The 17,924-nt window shown below is 38.8% G+C and overlaps 1 protein-coding gene across 3 annotated transcripts in view; it reads left to right on the plus strand.

Annotated features, from left to right (window-relative positions):
* The window catches only part of ADAMTS9 (ADAM metallopeptidase with thrombospondin type 1 motif 9), a 172,196-nt gene that overhangs the window by 35,780 nt on the left and 118,492 nt on the right, over positions 1 to 17,924 (plus strand). For all 3 annotated transcript variants that reach the window (XM_024245076.3, XM_054551907.2, XM_054551908.2), the window contains 4 exons: positions 1,087 to 1,233; positions 2,497 to 2,638; positions 4,239 to 4,343; positions 10,248 to 10,393. In XM_024245076.3, coding sequence (XP_024100844.2) covers positions 1,087 to 1,233; positions 2,497 to 2,638; positions 4,239 to 4,343; positions 10,248 to 10,393 — 540 coding nt within the window. The remainder of the gene's footprint in view (positions 1 to 1,086; positions 1,234 to 2,496; positions 2,639 to 4,238; positions 4,344 to 10,247; positions 10,394 to 17,924) is intronic.

Here is a 17,924-nt window from a genome sequence, read left to right on the forward strand (position 1 = left end):
CAACTTTTATATGATGCAAGTCTACATGCTTCTGTCTGACTCACTTATTTCTGTAATCAAGATGAACTAGTGAAGGGAATTTCTCCCTCAATGCTAAATTAATTACCTGCATCAATTTTGTGATTGGGGATAGTCATCCAGGGAGAGGGAAGGTGACCCTTCTGAGGTTGTCACCCAGTGGATAATTGCCTGAGCTGAGAATGGCATGTGGGTCACAGAATTGGTGTTTCTGGATTTAGGAAATACTTCCTATTTTTTTTCCACTCCTTCTGGCTAAGCTAAGAATGGCAAGTATGTGTTCATGCTGCTGCATTCCCTTCCAGGCCCATAAGGACGTTGGCAATCCTTCATAGCCTTCTCACAGGCGGAACCTGGATTAATTTAAGAACCCTTTTGTGCCTGGCTTTTCAGGAAGCCAGTACCAATCAATTGGTGTTGGCATGAAGCATGAAACTATTTGCCATCTCTGAGTTACACCAGTAGAATTGGCATGCCTCTGGTTTCCACGCATACCACTACCTTTCATGGGTTTTATTGTGCACAAACTTTGCATGCCTTTAGAATGATATACCTATGCAGGTATATAATTTGTCACCCTGATCCAAAAAGGGGAAGATGCCAAGACCCATAGTGAGCCTCTTATTAGAAAGCTCTTGGCTTCAGTTTTTGACACTTCCCTGACTCTTTATATTCATGTTATCATAAGCTGCCAAATTCTTGACTCTATAAATTGCCCTTTAACAGCTTATTAGGAATTCCAACTACTGTATTCTAGCACCAACTACAGCATATTCAGAGCCTCTGCAATTCCTAAAAGTACACTTAAACCAAATACATGGGCCAGCCCACATCTTTTAAAATACATTTTATGCATTTACACTTTGTATTAAGTTGGGTGAGAATTATATTTTAATCTACACTCTATCTCGAATTGTCTTACATTTTGTTCTGCTTACTAGGGTTCAGGTTCTTATCCAAAATGCAGTTAAATTTTTTTCTCTTAGATAGATGCATTCCTGAAGCAATTAGAACAACATGATCCCTTGGTGTTTATTGACATTCTCATCATTGTCTCATTGGCTTTAGGTTTAACATGCCTCATGATGACAACAACAAATGTAAAGAAGAAGGAGTTAAGAGTCCCCAGCATGTCATGGCTCCAACACTGAACTTCTACACCAACCCCTGGATGTGGTCAAAGTGTAGTCGAAAATATATCACTGAGTTTTTAGAGTAAGACTTGAACATTCTTTTAGCACAAACTTCTAGTGCCTGGCCTACACGTAGTGAACTAATTGTGGGAAAGACAATATAAAGTCAAACATTCCTTTTGAGTTATTTTTGTTGACATTCCTTGGAGAAGGCAAAAAAAAAAAAAAAAAAAGAAAGAAAGAAAGAAAGAAAATGCTCTCTAACATCTGTGTAGTTCATATCCTTGACAGAGTTTAAAAGATTACAGACTGAGCTAAAGAAAAGGTTGGAGTCTTAAAGAGGATGTGGAGATGTTGCTTCATTTTGGGTAAAGTTTTGAGATTTGTTCAGACATTGGGAGAAGGACTATGAATGTGATTTCTTAATGAAGGCCACAGGTATTTATGCACTTCTAATTTAGTAATTTTGGCCTGAAAAGGGGTGGGGTAGTGAGGTGATCCCAAAGCAGATTCCGTGGATAAGTGGAAATTGCAGCAGCTCCCACATTGTTGAATTGAGGACATTCTCTCTCTCTGCGTCACTCTTCCTCTCCCCCCTTCCCTCTCCCTTTTCTCTTTTTTCCTATTTCCTTTCTTTTCTTGTTTTGTTTTTTAAGCTTCCTGCTAGGCTGCTCAAAGATCCAGTTACATTATACAATGCCCCTGTGTCACAGATTTATTGCTCTTCTCGCTCAGAAGTATGAAAGGTTAAGTGATTGTCCCAGAGTCACTGGGTGTATATTTCTGCAACCACAGGGCAGAGGAGGCTTTATTAATCAGAACTCAACGGGTGTGAATTTTCCGGGAGAGGTGTTTGCTGAAAATGGAAAGAACCAGAGGGTTGCTGTTTTTCTTTTTAACCAGATGGTGTAAGGTGTTTTCTTTCTATGAGTCATTGATTCGCTCACGCATCCCTTCAGCAAACATTTACTAATCACCTGTTGTCACGGACAGGGCCCTGTGCTTCGATGAAAAAGACACTCTCTTTGCCCTTAGAAAGCTTACAGTCTATTGGGAAAGATAGTCAAACATAAGCAGATAATTGCTGTGACGTGTGATCAACTTTGTAACAGGTGTATATTTCCTACTGGCTATGTTGTATTCATTGCATGTAGTTCTGCAAAGTAAACAGCAAAAATGTAACTTCAGCATCTGGATTTAATCTTGGATGTAAAGAATAAAGTACATGTTAAAAAGTAACTGTCCTCTCTACCATTACAATGGTGGGGTGGCCTTTACTGTTACCTAGGGGAGACCTTGACAGCCACCGTTCTCACCATCTGTGTGTTTCTGTGTGTTTCCGTAGCACTGGTTATGGCGAGTGTTTGCTTAACGAACCTGAATCCAGACCCTACCCTTTGCCTGTCCAACTGCCAGGCATCCTTTACAACGTGAATAAACAATGTGAATTGATTTTTGGACCAGGTTCTCAGGTGTGCCCATATATGGTAAGTGTAGGAGGGCCACTTCTGCCCTCATCTACTGATTCTGCACTTCTTTTTATTCATAGTTTTCCATTGGATTCTAACTCGACTATAAACTACCCAAGGAAAAGCTGAGAGTAAAATTGCATATTAGTGATCATAATAATTATGAGGATGACACAACAGTACTACCGCTCAGTGTTAAATAGTGCTTTACCTGCACTTTCTCATTTCATCCTCGTGACAGTCCAAAAGGGAGATGCCATCATCACTTTCATTTTACAAGTGAAACTGAGGCTCAAAGGCAGCAAGGTTACGGAGTTGGGAATTACAGAGCTCAGCTTTTTTCTCTCCTTGTTGCCTTTAATGCCCTTCGACTTGTCCAGGTGACCTAAATTATAGGGACTCTTCTAGATTCGGAAGAGGTAATTCATGAGACAAACATGTTTCTGTGTTTTAGCTCGTCAAGGTAGCATCCTGTGACCACCTGGGGCGTGAAATCATTTCTGGTGGGGCCTCAGCTGGGGTGGTTGTGTGATAGTTTTGCTGCATGTGTTGTGGATGTTTGGGCCAGTGATATCATCTAGCAGTTATCAGGTTGCAGATGATCAGAACTGTGCTTCTATGGGGTAGCCCATTTTGTCTTTTTGGGGTGACTTGTGTGTGTTTCTTTTGCTGGGAGTGTCTTCAGAGATTGCCTGGTGAATTGAGAAGTACAGTAGTATTCCATGGAAATAATAACAAAATTTTGAGTAAACTTGATTCATGGCAATATTTGTTTTTGTGTTATTCATGATAGGAAAAATTAGGAGTCATTGAAATGCCAAGCAAAAGAAAGGTTAAACAAATTATAGGGTCTCCCTTTTATAGCAATTGAAAATGATCTACGTCTGGGAACATGCTCCTGATATAATTTTAAGTTAAGATAACAAGATAAACAATTTTATAAAGTATGATCTCAACTCTAAAAGGGGAGAAAAAGCTACAGAAAAGACTGGGTAGTTTGAAACTTTTTCTATTTAAAAACAATAAGCTTTTAATACTTGTGCAACTTTTCTACTATAAGCGTGGTTTATTTTAATAATTAGGAAAGATAAAAAAATCTTTTAAAATTGTGCCCTGAAATAGAGCTAAATATAGCAAATGGAATAAATCTAAAAAACAGCGTTTAGAGGAGGAAGAAAGCAAGCTGTAGGATATGTCAGTATGGCGCAGTTGTAAAGCTTAAATGCTATTACTGGAGATTTATATGCATTTGTAATGAAAGTGTTGGGAATGATGAAGTGATGAACACTACTCAGGACTGTGGTCACTTCTGGTAAGAAAAGGAAGGGAAAGGGACCGAGGATGAGTACATAGGGCCTTCAGCTGTGCCTGTGAAGTTTTCTTTCCTTAGCTTGGTGGTGGGTACATGGGTATCCATTACCAGGGATAGAAATGTGCTTTATGGGCTGCTGTCTATATCTCTTGAAATATTTTAGCATTTATCATACCAAAAAGAGAATTTCCTTCCCCACTTACCCTATATCATTGGCGAAACATTAGTTGAAAGCAAGCTTTGCCTTGTTTGATACTGCCAAATAAATCACTTGTCACTCAATTGCCATTTCATTGAATTGAGCAGATGCAGTGTAGACGGCTCTGGTGCAATAACGTCAACGGAGTACACAAAGGCTGCCGGACTCAGCACACACCCTGGGCCGATGGGACGGAGTGCGAGCCTGGAAAGGCAAGTAATGCCCTGTTCTGTCCTTCTGTCTTAGGGCAGAAATGTGCAAGATTTTGGGTGTATGATCAGACACCGATGTTTAGAATATAAGACAATGCAGTCTGTTTTAGCATGCATAATATTTTTTAGAGGACAGATGTTTAGAAGTTAGACAATTAAAAATTGTGAAACTTAGATTATAGCATAATGCTGATACCAGAGAATATACCTATCATTATTGCTTCAATGTTAAGACATTCTCTCAACTTAAGACTTTCTCTCATTTAAACATTTCTAAAATTCCAGTGTGCCTATGGGAACATTTAATGTGAGATTGTGTTTCTTTTTCTTCTCTTTTGGGGATGACACTGGAAAGCTATTGGTAAGTTGATGGAACAGTTTAGAATCAAGGAAATATAGAAATATAGTACATCTATTGCAGGTACTACTATGATACCAGGCTTTTGCCAACCGGTGTTATTCCGTTTAAGGAGCTATAATGTCATTCAGGATATATCCAAATCCAAGTTCTCATGAGCTGGTTATAATTGTTCCTACTGATTTGTTAATAGCTAAACAAAATCTGCTACTTTTGTGGCCCAATGGTAACAGTGTCTCATGCATCTAGGAGTATGATTAACTTAACCTTCTGTACCTAGTGTGCATCTAGAAAAAATGGTGGCATGTTAGTGATACCATCATCAGCCCAAAAATTTGGTTACAAAAAGTTTTAGATATAAATCCTGATTAAAAAAAAAATACATGGAAATTGGCATTCTATCTGTAACTTACCAAGGGTACAATCTCTGAATGATATTTCTGAGTGTTTTGTTATCCTTATATATATTTTTCCCTTTTTTCTCTCCTCTTTCCATTGTCCACTTTACTTACTTTTAATAATTTATTCCCATCTCATTTCCTTTTCCTCCACTTTACCTTATAGAATTGGTAGCACCCAGAATGTTTCTGTGGAAGAGGTCCTAAGAGATGATGAAACTTAATTCCTTGTTCCCTGATCTTATAGGGACAAGTCACAATGAGTGATTTGTCCACAGTCACTCAGATCATTTGGTGCAGCCCCTCCCCACCCTCATTTCCTCTACTGCTTTGTCTGAAGGGGCAGCAGGGCCTACTGGAGTGGCCCTAACTCAAGCTCACTGAGCTCCTCCAGTTTCTGATGGTCAAAGAGGAAGACTAGTGCTTTTTTTCAGTGTTAAAGGATCCCGAGGATATGAAAGTTTAAAAATATAAAGTCCAATGCCAAAATAAAAACTTATAATGAAGATACTTTTGTATTTGACTTAAATTGGCAACAGAGTCAGCTCATGTTCTCATTTCTCTGTGGCTGGGACCTCATCAATTGAGAATACAGCTTTCCTCAATAGCAACCTAACACAAAGTTTATACGGATACAAGCGTAATAGCTTCTAGAGCTTTCATTGGTTTAAAGGCAAATATATCTCTTTGGCCAAAGAGTGAATCTTTGCAAGACATGTTGAATCTTTGCAAGGCATGTAACTTAGTGGACTGGTGGCCACAAAATCATATTTTTGTCTGAGAATGCATGGCAGCCATTAAAAATTGAATATGACACTCATTCTTACAAAATCAAGATGTGGCCTCAGAGTCCTTCTAAACGCAAAGACCCAAAAAACTGCTACCAGTTGGTAGGAGATGACAATAAACATGACACCTATTTGACAACTTGGTTAGTTGGCTTGGGTTAGAACCAGCCCATTATATTACTTAAATTGAATCTGTTTGATCTCAGTGAAATCACTGTTATTTAGCTGTGGTTCTTAACCTGATGGACCCACCCACTGTGTCTATTTCTGACACATGTTATTGCTGCAAAAGAAACACAACAAAGAAAAATTTTCAATCATGTGATGAAATGACTTGCATTTAGTAAAACTGTCATGAACGTGCTGTCAAGCTCCAGATAGCAGTATGGTTACCCAACCAATTCTGGAATGCAGAATAACTTGGAGGATGTCAATTGTGTCTTTTCCCAATCTTCTGTTTTTGCAGAAGAAGAGGGATCGTAGGGTAATCTTCTATCTTCCGAGGGATGGGGAGCTTCAGGAGAGCTTTCAGCAGACCCTGCTCCTGCTAAACACAAGCAAATGGGTGTGCTTGTAGCAAGAGCAGGAGCCTTCAAGGCATTCCCAAGGCAGGCTCAGGATGCTTTTGGAGAAGAACTGTGCAGAGAAAATGATAGGTCCATTTTTAGTTGTTTTAGAAAAGTGGCCATGTCTAGCAGCTTTTATTAAAGATGTGGATATATATAAATATCCTGAAGAGTATTTACACATTCTAGAAATGCCAAAGAAGGTGAATATGTTGGCATAGAAATTCTTTGAGTGTTTTGCTTTGTTTCTTTTTCATAGAGTTGCCAGTATGTGCCTTTTCTCTATATGCTAGCACATTCTGCCTCCCTTGGCTGCTGGGTTAGTGTTTTTTCTTTCTTTTTCTTCTTTCTGTTCTGCTCCTGCAGCAGTAATCTGTCTTGGGCTGCTGACACAATGTTATTTTGATGAATGACTCACTAATGTCTCTTTATTTTCTCCACTCTCTTAAGTCCATTAGCATTTTCGTTTTAACCTTATTTGTGAGTCTGAGGTTTGAAACTCTTTTGTTTCAAGTTTCCTTTGGACAAAATCAACCTCCAAGTCCCCACTCCAACCTCTTGAAAAGATACATTTCTATAAAATATTATTTAAATGGTTTTGGACATTTTAAATAAAGGCTGACTTTATTTTGGCTCTTATTTCACCAGCCACTTAGTGTTTTGTTATAATGTAATAGTAATTTTGCTATGTGATTATTATTTGTAGAATTTGCCTGGTAAAATAGATTATCTTGGTGCATGTTTCCCAAACAGCCCCCATTCCCAGCATCTGTCATATCAGACACTCTTCATATTCCTCTGAAGTTCTTCCTCTCTTTTGGACACCTGTCAATGGTCATATCACTAAGAAATATTTAATTTCCATATCAGTTTTGTATTAGAAGTTTTCTTTTAAAAAGCAGCTATGAGGACATTTGAGTGCAGTGCTAGATAGTAGTGCTCTAATAAACCTACCCCCTTATTTTGTTCTGAGGTTTATAGTAACGCTTAATGAGAAGAGTGGTCTTTTGGAATTTGCTCTCGTGTGGAAGTAAAATCTATAGAATAAAGAGATCCAGAAACTGAAGTCTGAAGTGTTAAGAGGGAAAAAATGTATTTCCAGAAAACTCCTTAATTTTGTCCTCAAGGTACAAAATGGCTGTGGTAGCTCCAGCCATGGAGTCTGACTTCCCTGCAGAATGAAGCCAAAGAGTTCAAAGGGCCTCTTCAGGAATCCTACCCAGTGAATTCTGCTAACATCTCTCTGACCACCTCTATCCATAGGGAAACTTTGGAAAATATAGGTTCTATTGCCAAGATAAAGGGGAGGATGGATATTGAGTGAATAATCTGGAGTCTCAGTCTCACCTAGCCATCTCATTAATCTTACTTTTGGTGAAAACTTCAGTCCTTATTTACATGTCAGAAATTGTCCCCTTTGCTCACAGTTAAGAGGCAGCGTGTGTCCCAGTTAAGAGTATGCACTGTTAAGTCTTGTCTATATTTCAGTACCATTCCTGCCTCTTAGTGATGTTTGGCACCCCTCTGTCCCTTCATTTTCTTTTCGTAAAAATGGAAGTAATAATAGTACCTACTTTATAGTGTGTTGCGAGGACTAAATTTGTACATTTAATGCTTAGAACAGTGCCTGACAAATATTAAGTGCAGTATACATGTTTGCCATTATCATTGCCACTGTTATTTAAGTAGGGTCCCCTATGTGCTAAGTTGTATACTAAGTGTGTTACATACTTTGTCCCATGTTATATTCCAAATAATTTTGGCCAGTAGGTCCCCATTTTTTGGTGGTGGAAATAGACTTTAAGGACTCATCCAAGGCCACGGAGTTATTTTGTAAAAGAGTTACCAGTCCCAGTGAGACCTGTTATATTTTGTTAAGTTTTGTCTGTCTAGACCTGCTGTGTCCAATATGGTGGCCACCAGCCACGTGTGGCTATGTTAAAATGTCGACATGAACTTAGGTATAAAATACATCCCAGGATTTGAAGACTTAGTATGAAAAAAAAAGCATTAAAAAATCTAATTAGTAGGCCAGGTGTGGTGGCTTATGCCTGTAATCCCAGCACTTTGGGAGGCCAAGGAGGGCAGATTGCTTGAGTCTAGGAGTTTGAGATTAGCCTGGGCAACATACTAAGACCCCCACCCCTAACTGTCTCTATAAAAGATAAAAAAATTTAGCTGAGCATGGTGGCATACGCCTGTGGTCCCAGCTACTTGGGAGGATGAGGTGGGAGGATCACTTGAGCCTAGGAGGTTGAGGCTGCAGTGAGCCATGATTGCACCACTGTACTCCAGCCTGGGTGACAGAGGAAGACTCTGTCTCAAAAAAAAAAAAAAATTCTTGAGTAATATTATGTTGACTACATGTAGAAATAACAATGTTTTAGATGGATTGGGTAAATAAAATATATTAAAATTAATTTAAGTTTTTTATTAGTTTTTTTATATGACTTTAGAAATTCTTAAATTATATATGTGGTTCATGTTTTGTGTCTACTGGACAGAGGTACTCTAGACAAAGCTGTCCATCTGTTCATTTATTTTTATATGTATATTTTCTAAGAAATGTTCACAACCACTGTAAAGACAAATATAAAGTGATTTCCAGAGAGTGACGTAGTCCCCACTGCCTCAGTGCGCATTTCATGGGTCCTGAGTCACCCAGGGTTCAGATGCAGAACATCTTAAGCCTCAGCCAAACAGCCCAGGGAAAGGGACGTGCCCTCAGATACTGTAAGAGGATAATTACGAGGGAGGAGGCCAGGCAGACTGGAGAAAGCTTAATTGCACTGTTTAAATAATTGTTTACCAAGCCTTGTGTGGGGGTGGGGCCTGCTATTCCCACTGAGACCTTCACCTACCTCTTCTTTTTCCACCTTCCCTGCATACTGCCCCACCCCCTGGCCTTCAAACCTCTCTGCCTCTCCCCTCTTGGCGGCTGTGTCCTCCCTGGGGATAAATCACAACAGCCGCCACCAGCTCCTCTTCAGAGATCTGAGCGAGCCGCGGGGCATCACCCTCCTGTGGCCACTGCCGCCACTGTTCCTTTGTCCACTGCTCAGTGACCTCGGCTTTGTGTCAGGGCTTCACACCCCAACAATGGCAGAGGGTTGGAATGGCTTCTCTCCTCCCTTGTCCTGCTGAGGAGTTTTATTTTGTTTTATTATTATTTTTTAAACGTCATGGCCTTCTTCCTGCTCCAGGCTGGAGAATCTGAAACCGTTAGTAACAAACAAGTCATAAAGTTTAGGGCTCTCTGTAGTGTGTCCGTTTTGCTTTCGTCTCATCCTGACGGCTTTCCTGGAGTGTGTTTATAGGAATCATGTAACTCACTTTTTTCCCCCCCTCTCCAATATAATTAAAATTGGGAGCAATAAAACATTATAGTTTACCAGACTTGTAACTTCTCTAGGCCTTGTTGATGGAAATTCACTATGCAAATCTTATAACTCATTTTGGCCCTGTCTATAACCACCCTTCCCATTTCCACTCCTGGTTTTTCCAAGTAAACTAATTGAGCAGTTTGAAGCTTGCCATTGGAGTTACCCTGTCAGCCTGGAGCCAGTCACTGGCCAGTTTTATTCAAGTAAGCTGTAAAGGAAGACCCAGCCTAAAATCACGAAGTGTGAGATTAAAATCCCTATAGTTTCCATTATTCATATAGATGATGAACCTGCAAAATTTCAAACCCTCACATGGAAAAGAATTACAGTATGGTGTGTTTAAAAGGACAGCCAGTCCTCTAACAACTCACAGCGCCAAGTCTCCCTCACTATTCCCCTTATTAAATACAGCACTGCAAGTATGGATTTTGTGTTCCCAAAGAAATGGATGTCCCTGTGACAGATGGATCCTGGGGAAGTTGGAGTCCCTTTGGAACCTGCTCCAGAACATGTGGAGGAGGCATCAAAACAGCCATTCGAGAGTGCAACAGACCAGAGTAAGTCCTAGAATGTATAACCGTTATTACTGCCATGGCAGGAACATGAAATTCCTAAAGGGAATAATTTTGGTGGATGAAGAGCATGTTCCAAGTTAGAGAGCTAGAAAGAACGTAAACTTCAAGGGCTGCTTAGACCCACGGTACCCAAAGTCTATTCCCAGGCACTTCCCCCTGTATTACTGTTTTCTCTCAAGATCCTTTATTATTCAAAGTTTTATCTACCAAACAGATGATGGTTTTGTGGTCGGTCTGTTTCCCAGTGTTGACAATCAGGCAGGTCTCACTCTCCCCGCTACACTCAGAGCTTAAGATAGCACACTAATGGAGTGACTAGATAGATTTTCACATGGAAACAAAAAAATTGGACATTTTCATACAGTTTATAGACTAATATATTCCTTCTGGTTAGACCTCAAAGGACCTGAGACCCCAAATCAAGAATTACTTTTTATTTTTTTTTTATTTTTTTCCCACCAATAATGTGTTCTGTGATGAGGAATTACTTTTTTAATCAATCTAGTTGTATTACAGGTGAGACAGCTGAGGTCCCCATCCCACAACCTGACATTTTACAGATTGGGAGTCTCTTGCCTTTCAGAATAATTCTCATTGTGTGACCATGGCAACCTCTACCAGCCTAACCTTGTTAGGACTGACATGTTTAAATAAAGTCTGTGGACTTTTTTTCCCAGCATTTGTCATAGCAGACATGGGTGGGGTGGAGGGTGGGGGAAGGCTGTTTATAGATAATAAATTGCTATCTTCATTATGAAAAATGACATCCAATTTTACATAGATCTAAGATATACATAGTTGAAAAGGAATAGAAAATAATAGGTAAGTAAAAGTAAGTAATAGTTTGTATGGCACTTTCTCAGACTTGCCATGGAACCTATTTAGGCTGGGAACCAAGAAATCTATAGGAATAGTTTTTTGATGTAAAAACCAGCAACCACTTTTAAGACCCTAGCTGCTTTGGGATTTTGTAAAATGATTTCCCCTAGCAGTCTCATTTATTTTTAATAGCTTAGATCACGGATAGCAAACTCTATGGTACTGAGAAGCAAACAGGTGAACTAAAGGAACTAAGTAGGCTCGGGTAATACAATAGTTGTATTGTAGAGACCAAGTGCAGGGCACTACTCAGGTCTGGCTGATTGTTCGGAGGTAAGAAAAGAGTCTAATATTGGCAAAGCTTCCAAATCTTTTCTATGAAAAATCTGAATTGTGTGAATCAAAAAGAATCTAGCTGTAGGCAACTGGTTTGCAAGCCCTGATCTCAACACTCTGTACTACAAATCACAGGTGATGATTAATTTACTTTAACTTATTTTTGTTCATAACTCAACCTTATTTCATGTCCATGTAGTGGTCAATAAGGAAGATAACTGAAGGGCTATGAGCTATAGACTCTGTTCCATAAAACTAACACTGTAGCTGTGGATAAAAATGAATAAGCCTTGGATTTTCTATATAGCCTATATTTTGAATTAGTTTTTTAAATATTAGTATAAATGTAGATCATGCTTAAAAAAATTCAGACACAAACATATAGAATATTTTAGAAGTTGTCACACTATTCCTACTTCCTGCCTACTCCCCATGAGAAATAATCACTGAAAAATAATTCGGTGTGTGTCATTTCAGACTTTTCAGATTGTGGGTATAAATACATATTATATGAAATAAGTACCATATAATATAAAATAAGTATCATATAATATAAAAGAAGGCTCATACTGCTTTTTAAACTCAGCTATACATCCTTGTTGCTTGTATTGTTGAAGCTTTAAAAGAAAACCTTGTATCGTAACAACTAATATGATGAATTTTTGCACATTAAAAACTATTTGGTGGCTGCATTGAGCAAAGTTATTAGTTTATAGTAAATGCTATCATGAGGGTATGGATATTGCAAACAGTGACCACTTTATAAGCACTTTAAACATTTTTGACTCAAGAATACTCCATTCAAGAGAAGTGTTTGGCCTTTTTTAAAAATAATACTTTTTTAAGTCTTGAGCAATTCTAGAAGTAATGTGAAAAGTGGAGAGAGATAAATCACTCCATAATTGGAATGGGCTAGACAAAGAAAATCACCCAGTGTAAAGATCTCAGCAGAAAAGGATCTTGAGCTTCAAAGTGCAACAAAGATCCTCACATTCAGAAGTTAAGAACCGATCATTAAAGATCTCAATTAGAGGTCCTTGTCCCTGCTGTTTGCTATAGGAGTTTTTTGTTTTTTTTGTTTTTTTTTTTTTAAAAAAAAAAACAAAAAACAATCCACCTAGTTGAGTGTCAGCACTGACATCATTTCATTAAAACTCCTCCAAGTTATTTGCACTTTAGGATGTCCCTGTTAATTGAGGAAGGAGACTGCCTCTGAATACGGAGGTTACAATGGCTCTGGGGGAGTCAATTTGAAAAGAGAAAGGAACATAGAAAAGGGAAAATCAGATCCAAATCTCAGTTTAAAAGCTCGTTCAGAGAAATTCACAGAGCAGATGGTTCATTATGTAGAACGTAGAAGTGGTTGCTGTCAGGCTTCTCAAGGAGTTTGAGGGGAACAGCTGCCCCCCTCACTGGGAATATGCCTTTTGTCAGTTCGACGAGCCCTTACAATATAATGGAGAGCTCTGTTTTTAGAATCCAAGGTAGAAGGTATGTCTCTATTAAGGACACTGGATTGTTTTTTTTCTTTTTTCACAATATTTATCTGATTCAAGAGTGTATTTATTTAGCATCCAGAGACTTTATAGTATATTCTTAGGAGTTTTTTCCCCCCTGAAAGCATAAAAGCCAAAAAAGAGAAGTAGCCTTGCCACGTACATGAGATTATGCTCTACTCCATGAACAAGCTGTAGAGACCATATGCTTTCTAATTTTGGTCACAAGATATTTTGGTCTCAACTGGTATATATGTTGTTACAGGTGGGGCCCTCATATTTTGTCTTTAAGTGCTTTATTTTTTTAATCTCAATTTTGATCCATGCTCTACAGATAAGATGATCATAGTTCTGGTTTGCAAGGACGGTCCCTCGTTCTATCTGTTCCCCTGAAGGAGTTATTAATAGCTCCCATTTTCACTCTCAGAACGTTCTTGATTGGGCAATTAATTATATGGTCACCCAGCCTATAAGACATGTGTAATAGAGTAAAATTTAAAATCAGAACCACCAAAACATAACAGTACCAAAACCAGACTGATCTTTGGAACTAGAAGATGTATTTTCAGGCTTTTGGGCCCTATACTTGTTTCGTGCTCAAAATTTGGCTCAGAGCTTCCTTGTGGCTGAAACAAAATGGTACGTAGAATTGTTACAGTCCATCAAAAACAAAAATCATATCAGTTCCTCAGAAAAGGCACAGCATTTTCTTTTTCTGGTGCTTCTATTTTACTTTTAAATTAGGAGATAGGTTAAAATTTAAAAATAATAAACTCATAGATTTGAGGAAAAAAAGATTGTGAACTAGATATTTCCCCCTTAGGCTCTCTCCACAGCAACTGCTTATGAAATCTTACTTTAAAAACATATTCAAGACATATGTCTATTTCATCCACAAAAATGAATTTCTCATTTGGCTGTAAGGAATTACAGCAAGGCTTTTTTTGAGGCACTCAGTTTGGATGAACTTGTTTCGAAATGTTGAGAATTGGTTACTGCAGAAGAGCCATTAACTAATGAATAAGTAAAAGAATCCAGTTTCATAGACTGCCCCATTTGGAAAGATCATTAAAGATGGGCTGGTACAGCTCCCACCCCATCCCATCTAATCTTTGAATAGCCTTTCAGCATTCTTCATAATTGGCCATCAGGCCCCTTCTTAAAAACCTCCAGGCACAGGAATCACACTGCCTTCTGGGGCTGCCTGTTATATCTTTAGAAATGTCTTGTGCCAACCCTAAATCTGACTACCCTAATTCATTGTACATAAACGTAGAAGGTGATTTCTGTTCAAACCCTTTTGCAGACCAAAGTTTAGCTTTCCTTGAGGATAGACTGTACCTGTGATGACCTCTGCAAAAATTTCTTTATAGCTTTGGTCATGCATCATCTTGAATTTCCTTTCTATGTATTAACAGGCATGGCTGTGTAATATGTACTTGAAAGAAAGATCCAATTTGGCTGTACAGAATAGTAATTACTCTAGCAATTTCCTTAAACCCTTCGTATCCCTATTTGACATGCAATATTTTAAAAGGATCTTAATAGTTGGGAAATGTGGTTACTATTTTTTAAAGCTATGTTTCCTATTATTTTCAATATTTGCCTACCTAGAAAAAATACTCCTATTCAGCTAAATAATTAAATTATAAAATGATTTTTTTCCATGCTGAAAGATGAGTTTGGTTGGCTAAAGCTTTCTCTATTACATAGTCCATGTAAATCAGGCAGCAATCATATTGTCTAGGAGAGAGGCAACATATATAGTTCAGAAGGCCAATTTATATTTGTTAAAGTCATGTCAATAATTAAGGAAGAAATTGTAACCTGCCTTTACATAAAAGCAAATCAACTTGCAGACCAAGTTTTGATATGGAAAGAGGCCTGTCTCAAGGGAGACAGCCTGGAAGAGAGGCCAAGTCTTGAGCTTCTGGTCAGGGAGAGTTGGGTTGGGCTCCCCTCTCAGCAAAGTCAGTGACAGAATTTGGAACGTAGCACAGTGACACAAGAATAGTCCAGGGATCAGGAAACCTTTTCCATCAGGGCCAAATAGTAAATATTTTAGGCTTTGAGGTTTATTTAGTCTCCATCACAATTACTCAACCTTGCTGATACACGGAGAAACAAACATAGACAATGTGGGTGTGGCTATGTTCCAATAAAACTTTATTTATGGACACTGAAATTTGAATTTCCCATAGTTCACATATGTCCCAAAATCTTCTTCTTTGTAAAAATTTTTTTCAATTACTTTAAATGTAAAACTTATTCTTAGCTCACAAAGCGTGCAAAAATCAGTGGCAGGCTGGATTTGGCCCACAGGATGGTAGTTTGCCAAATCTTGTAATAGCTAAACTTTTATTAATCACTTACTGTGAGCCACACTTTGTGCAAGTGCTTTGAATGTATTAATCTAGTTAACCCTCACTACAGCTTTATGAAGTAGATATTAGTATCATCTCCCTTTTACAGATAAGCAAACAGAGGCTTGGTGAGATTAAGCAACTCGCCTAAGATTGCATCGTTATTAAGAGGCATGGCTGGGATTCAAACCCTCTGTTTCCAGAGTCCGTGTTTGTAACCATCAGGAGTATTGCCTCTCAGATATAGTATTTTTTGTGTGTTTATAAAAAATGTTTTTTATAAAAATAAATCCCAAAATACTACTTGCCATGTTATAGTGGTCAAAGCAAGCAAAGGTGGAAACTGTTACCATCTGAAGGGAAGCCACCTATAAGTAATAACTATTTGCAGTCCGAAGAACTACTGCATTTGATAAATTTCAAGAATCAGCTAAGACTTGTTATGTAAGAGAACAAAAAAAATCAATTTAAAAAACTTTATGTTCAAAGGGAAAGAAGTATGAGTTACTTTCAGGCAGTAAATAAGTGATTGATCCACCATAGTCAGCTGGGACATCTAAAAAGATTCCATAAAGATAATTTCAACTGGAGGAAAAATTGAAGGGGGTCTTCCTTGTAGCACATTTAAAACAAGTTTCACCTGAGCAGGTATACAGTCCTGATCTGTTATTCATGGGTAATCTGTGATATTTTATGCATGAGACTGGAGTGCCTTGGTACTGAGAAAAGGGCTTGGATCTAGGAAACCCATTCTGCATCTCTAAATGGCACCAAAAACGAAAAGAAAAAAAAGACTCTGAACCACAGCATGTGGGTAATGTAGCAAATGTGCACAGAGAAGAGTCTGGGAGACTTGGATTCCAGTCCTGACTCTCCTCCTGTGTTAGCTGTGTGACCTTTGGGCAAAGTACTTCTCTAAACGTCCTGTCACTTGGTATAAAAGCACCTCCTCTTCCCTAGCCTTGGATAAGATATGAAGGAGATTTCCCAGGTTGAATGAATAGTGCAGATATACAGCATATGGGCTTAATTGTGCTTAATGCAGAAACAGACAGACGTAGACATGACTGTGGTATGTGCCATTTTGCGTCCCTAAATGCAGTCTTCCTTATGATAAATAATGGTGAATGTTGATCAGACTTCTTGCTAAGTTCCTCAGAGTCACAACAAGCCTTTTAGGTACACAGCATCATCTCTGTTTTACATGTGAAGATAGAGGCCAGGGAGGTGAGACAGCTTACACAAAGTCACCCTCCCCAGCTTGTAACTGCAAAGCTGGTGCTCTTACTTTATGTTGCAAATCTTTGATCGAACAAGTACGTTTATAACAGTATCAGGACAAGCTTCTCTAGGAGGGCCTTTGTGGGACCTGGGCACACTGCAGGAGCACTGAGTCCTGCCTCGGTGCTCAGAGTGGGTGCTCAAGCCAACTGCAGAATCGGATCAGATTAGATTGGGCAGTGTTGACGTGTAGTATCATAGTAGCTAACATTTTATGGTATCTACTATGTGCACTTATTGTAAAGAAGGGGAAAAATTGAAGCTCAGGAAGACTGAGAACTTAGTCTAGGGCCACACAGTGAGGACAGGGCCAGATTGGAACCAAGATCCAACTCTAGAGCTCTTTCTCCCTCTCATTCTATATTTCATGAGCAGGGATATATTTCTCATTCCCCAAAACTCCTGTTTGAAACAAACCAGCCAAAAACCCATTTTTTATAGTCCGGATTACTCTGAAAGATTCATTCTAAAGGAAAAAAGGTGAAAAATGTCCTTTCAGTTGCAGGGGTGTCCTAGGGCAGTTGTGAAACCTGAGCTGTTTCAGCCCTGGGTGAGTGAGCCCCAACGTCCTACGAGTCTGTGATCTTCCTGTTTCCATGATGAATTTGGCATGCTGCTGACTGCTGGTAGATGTGTTGTATAATTTACTCTCTGGATCACATCTGGAATATACATGCACAGGGTTGCGTGCCGAGATTAAATTTGCACTGTGATGCTTTGCAAGGCGTATGCCGTACACTCGTCACACAAAAGCTAATGAAACCAGTATGCTCTTTCCTGCTTCTCCTCTTAAGTTAGTCAAAATATGAACACATTCCCATTATTCCATTTTATTTGTGAAACAAAACAAGCAAAAACAATGGATGTCTGGAGAGAGGGTGTAGAGGGACAGAATGAATGGAGGTGTGAGGGAACAAGTTTATGATGGTCTCCTGTGAATATGTCAAGGTACAAAAGGAAGATAGGGAGTATTCCAAGCTACTCTTGGGTACCTTTCACCTTCTACATTTTTAACATTGAAGTACCATGAATGTTGGGAAGAAAAGGAACAAAAAGTGGCCTAATAGATTCAGATTCAGGCTTTGTGTCTCACACTTTAAGCTATGTATTCTAACATTTATTCTCACAACAGCCTGCAAGATAGCTACATCCCATTTTGCAAATATAAGGGAAGCTTGCGGAGGTCAGGTGACTTACCCAAAGTTATACACATCATGG

Source organism: Pongo abelii, chromosome 2, assembly GCF_028885655.2.
Source record: "Pongo abelii isolate AG06213 chromosome 2, NHGRI_mPonAbe1-v2.0_pri, whole genome shotgun sequence".
Taxonomy (NCBI): domain Eukaryota; kingdom Metazoa; phylum Chordata; class Mammalia; order Primates; family Hominidae; genus Pongo; species Pongo abelii.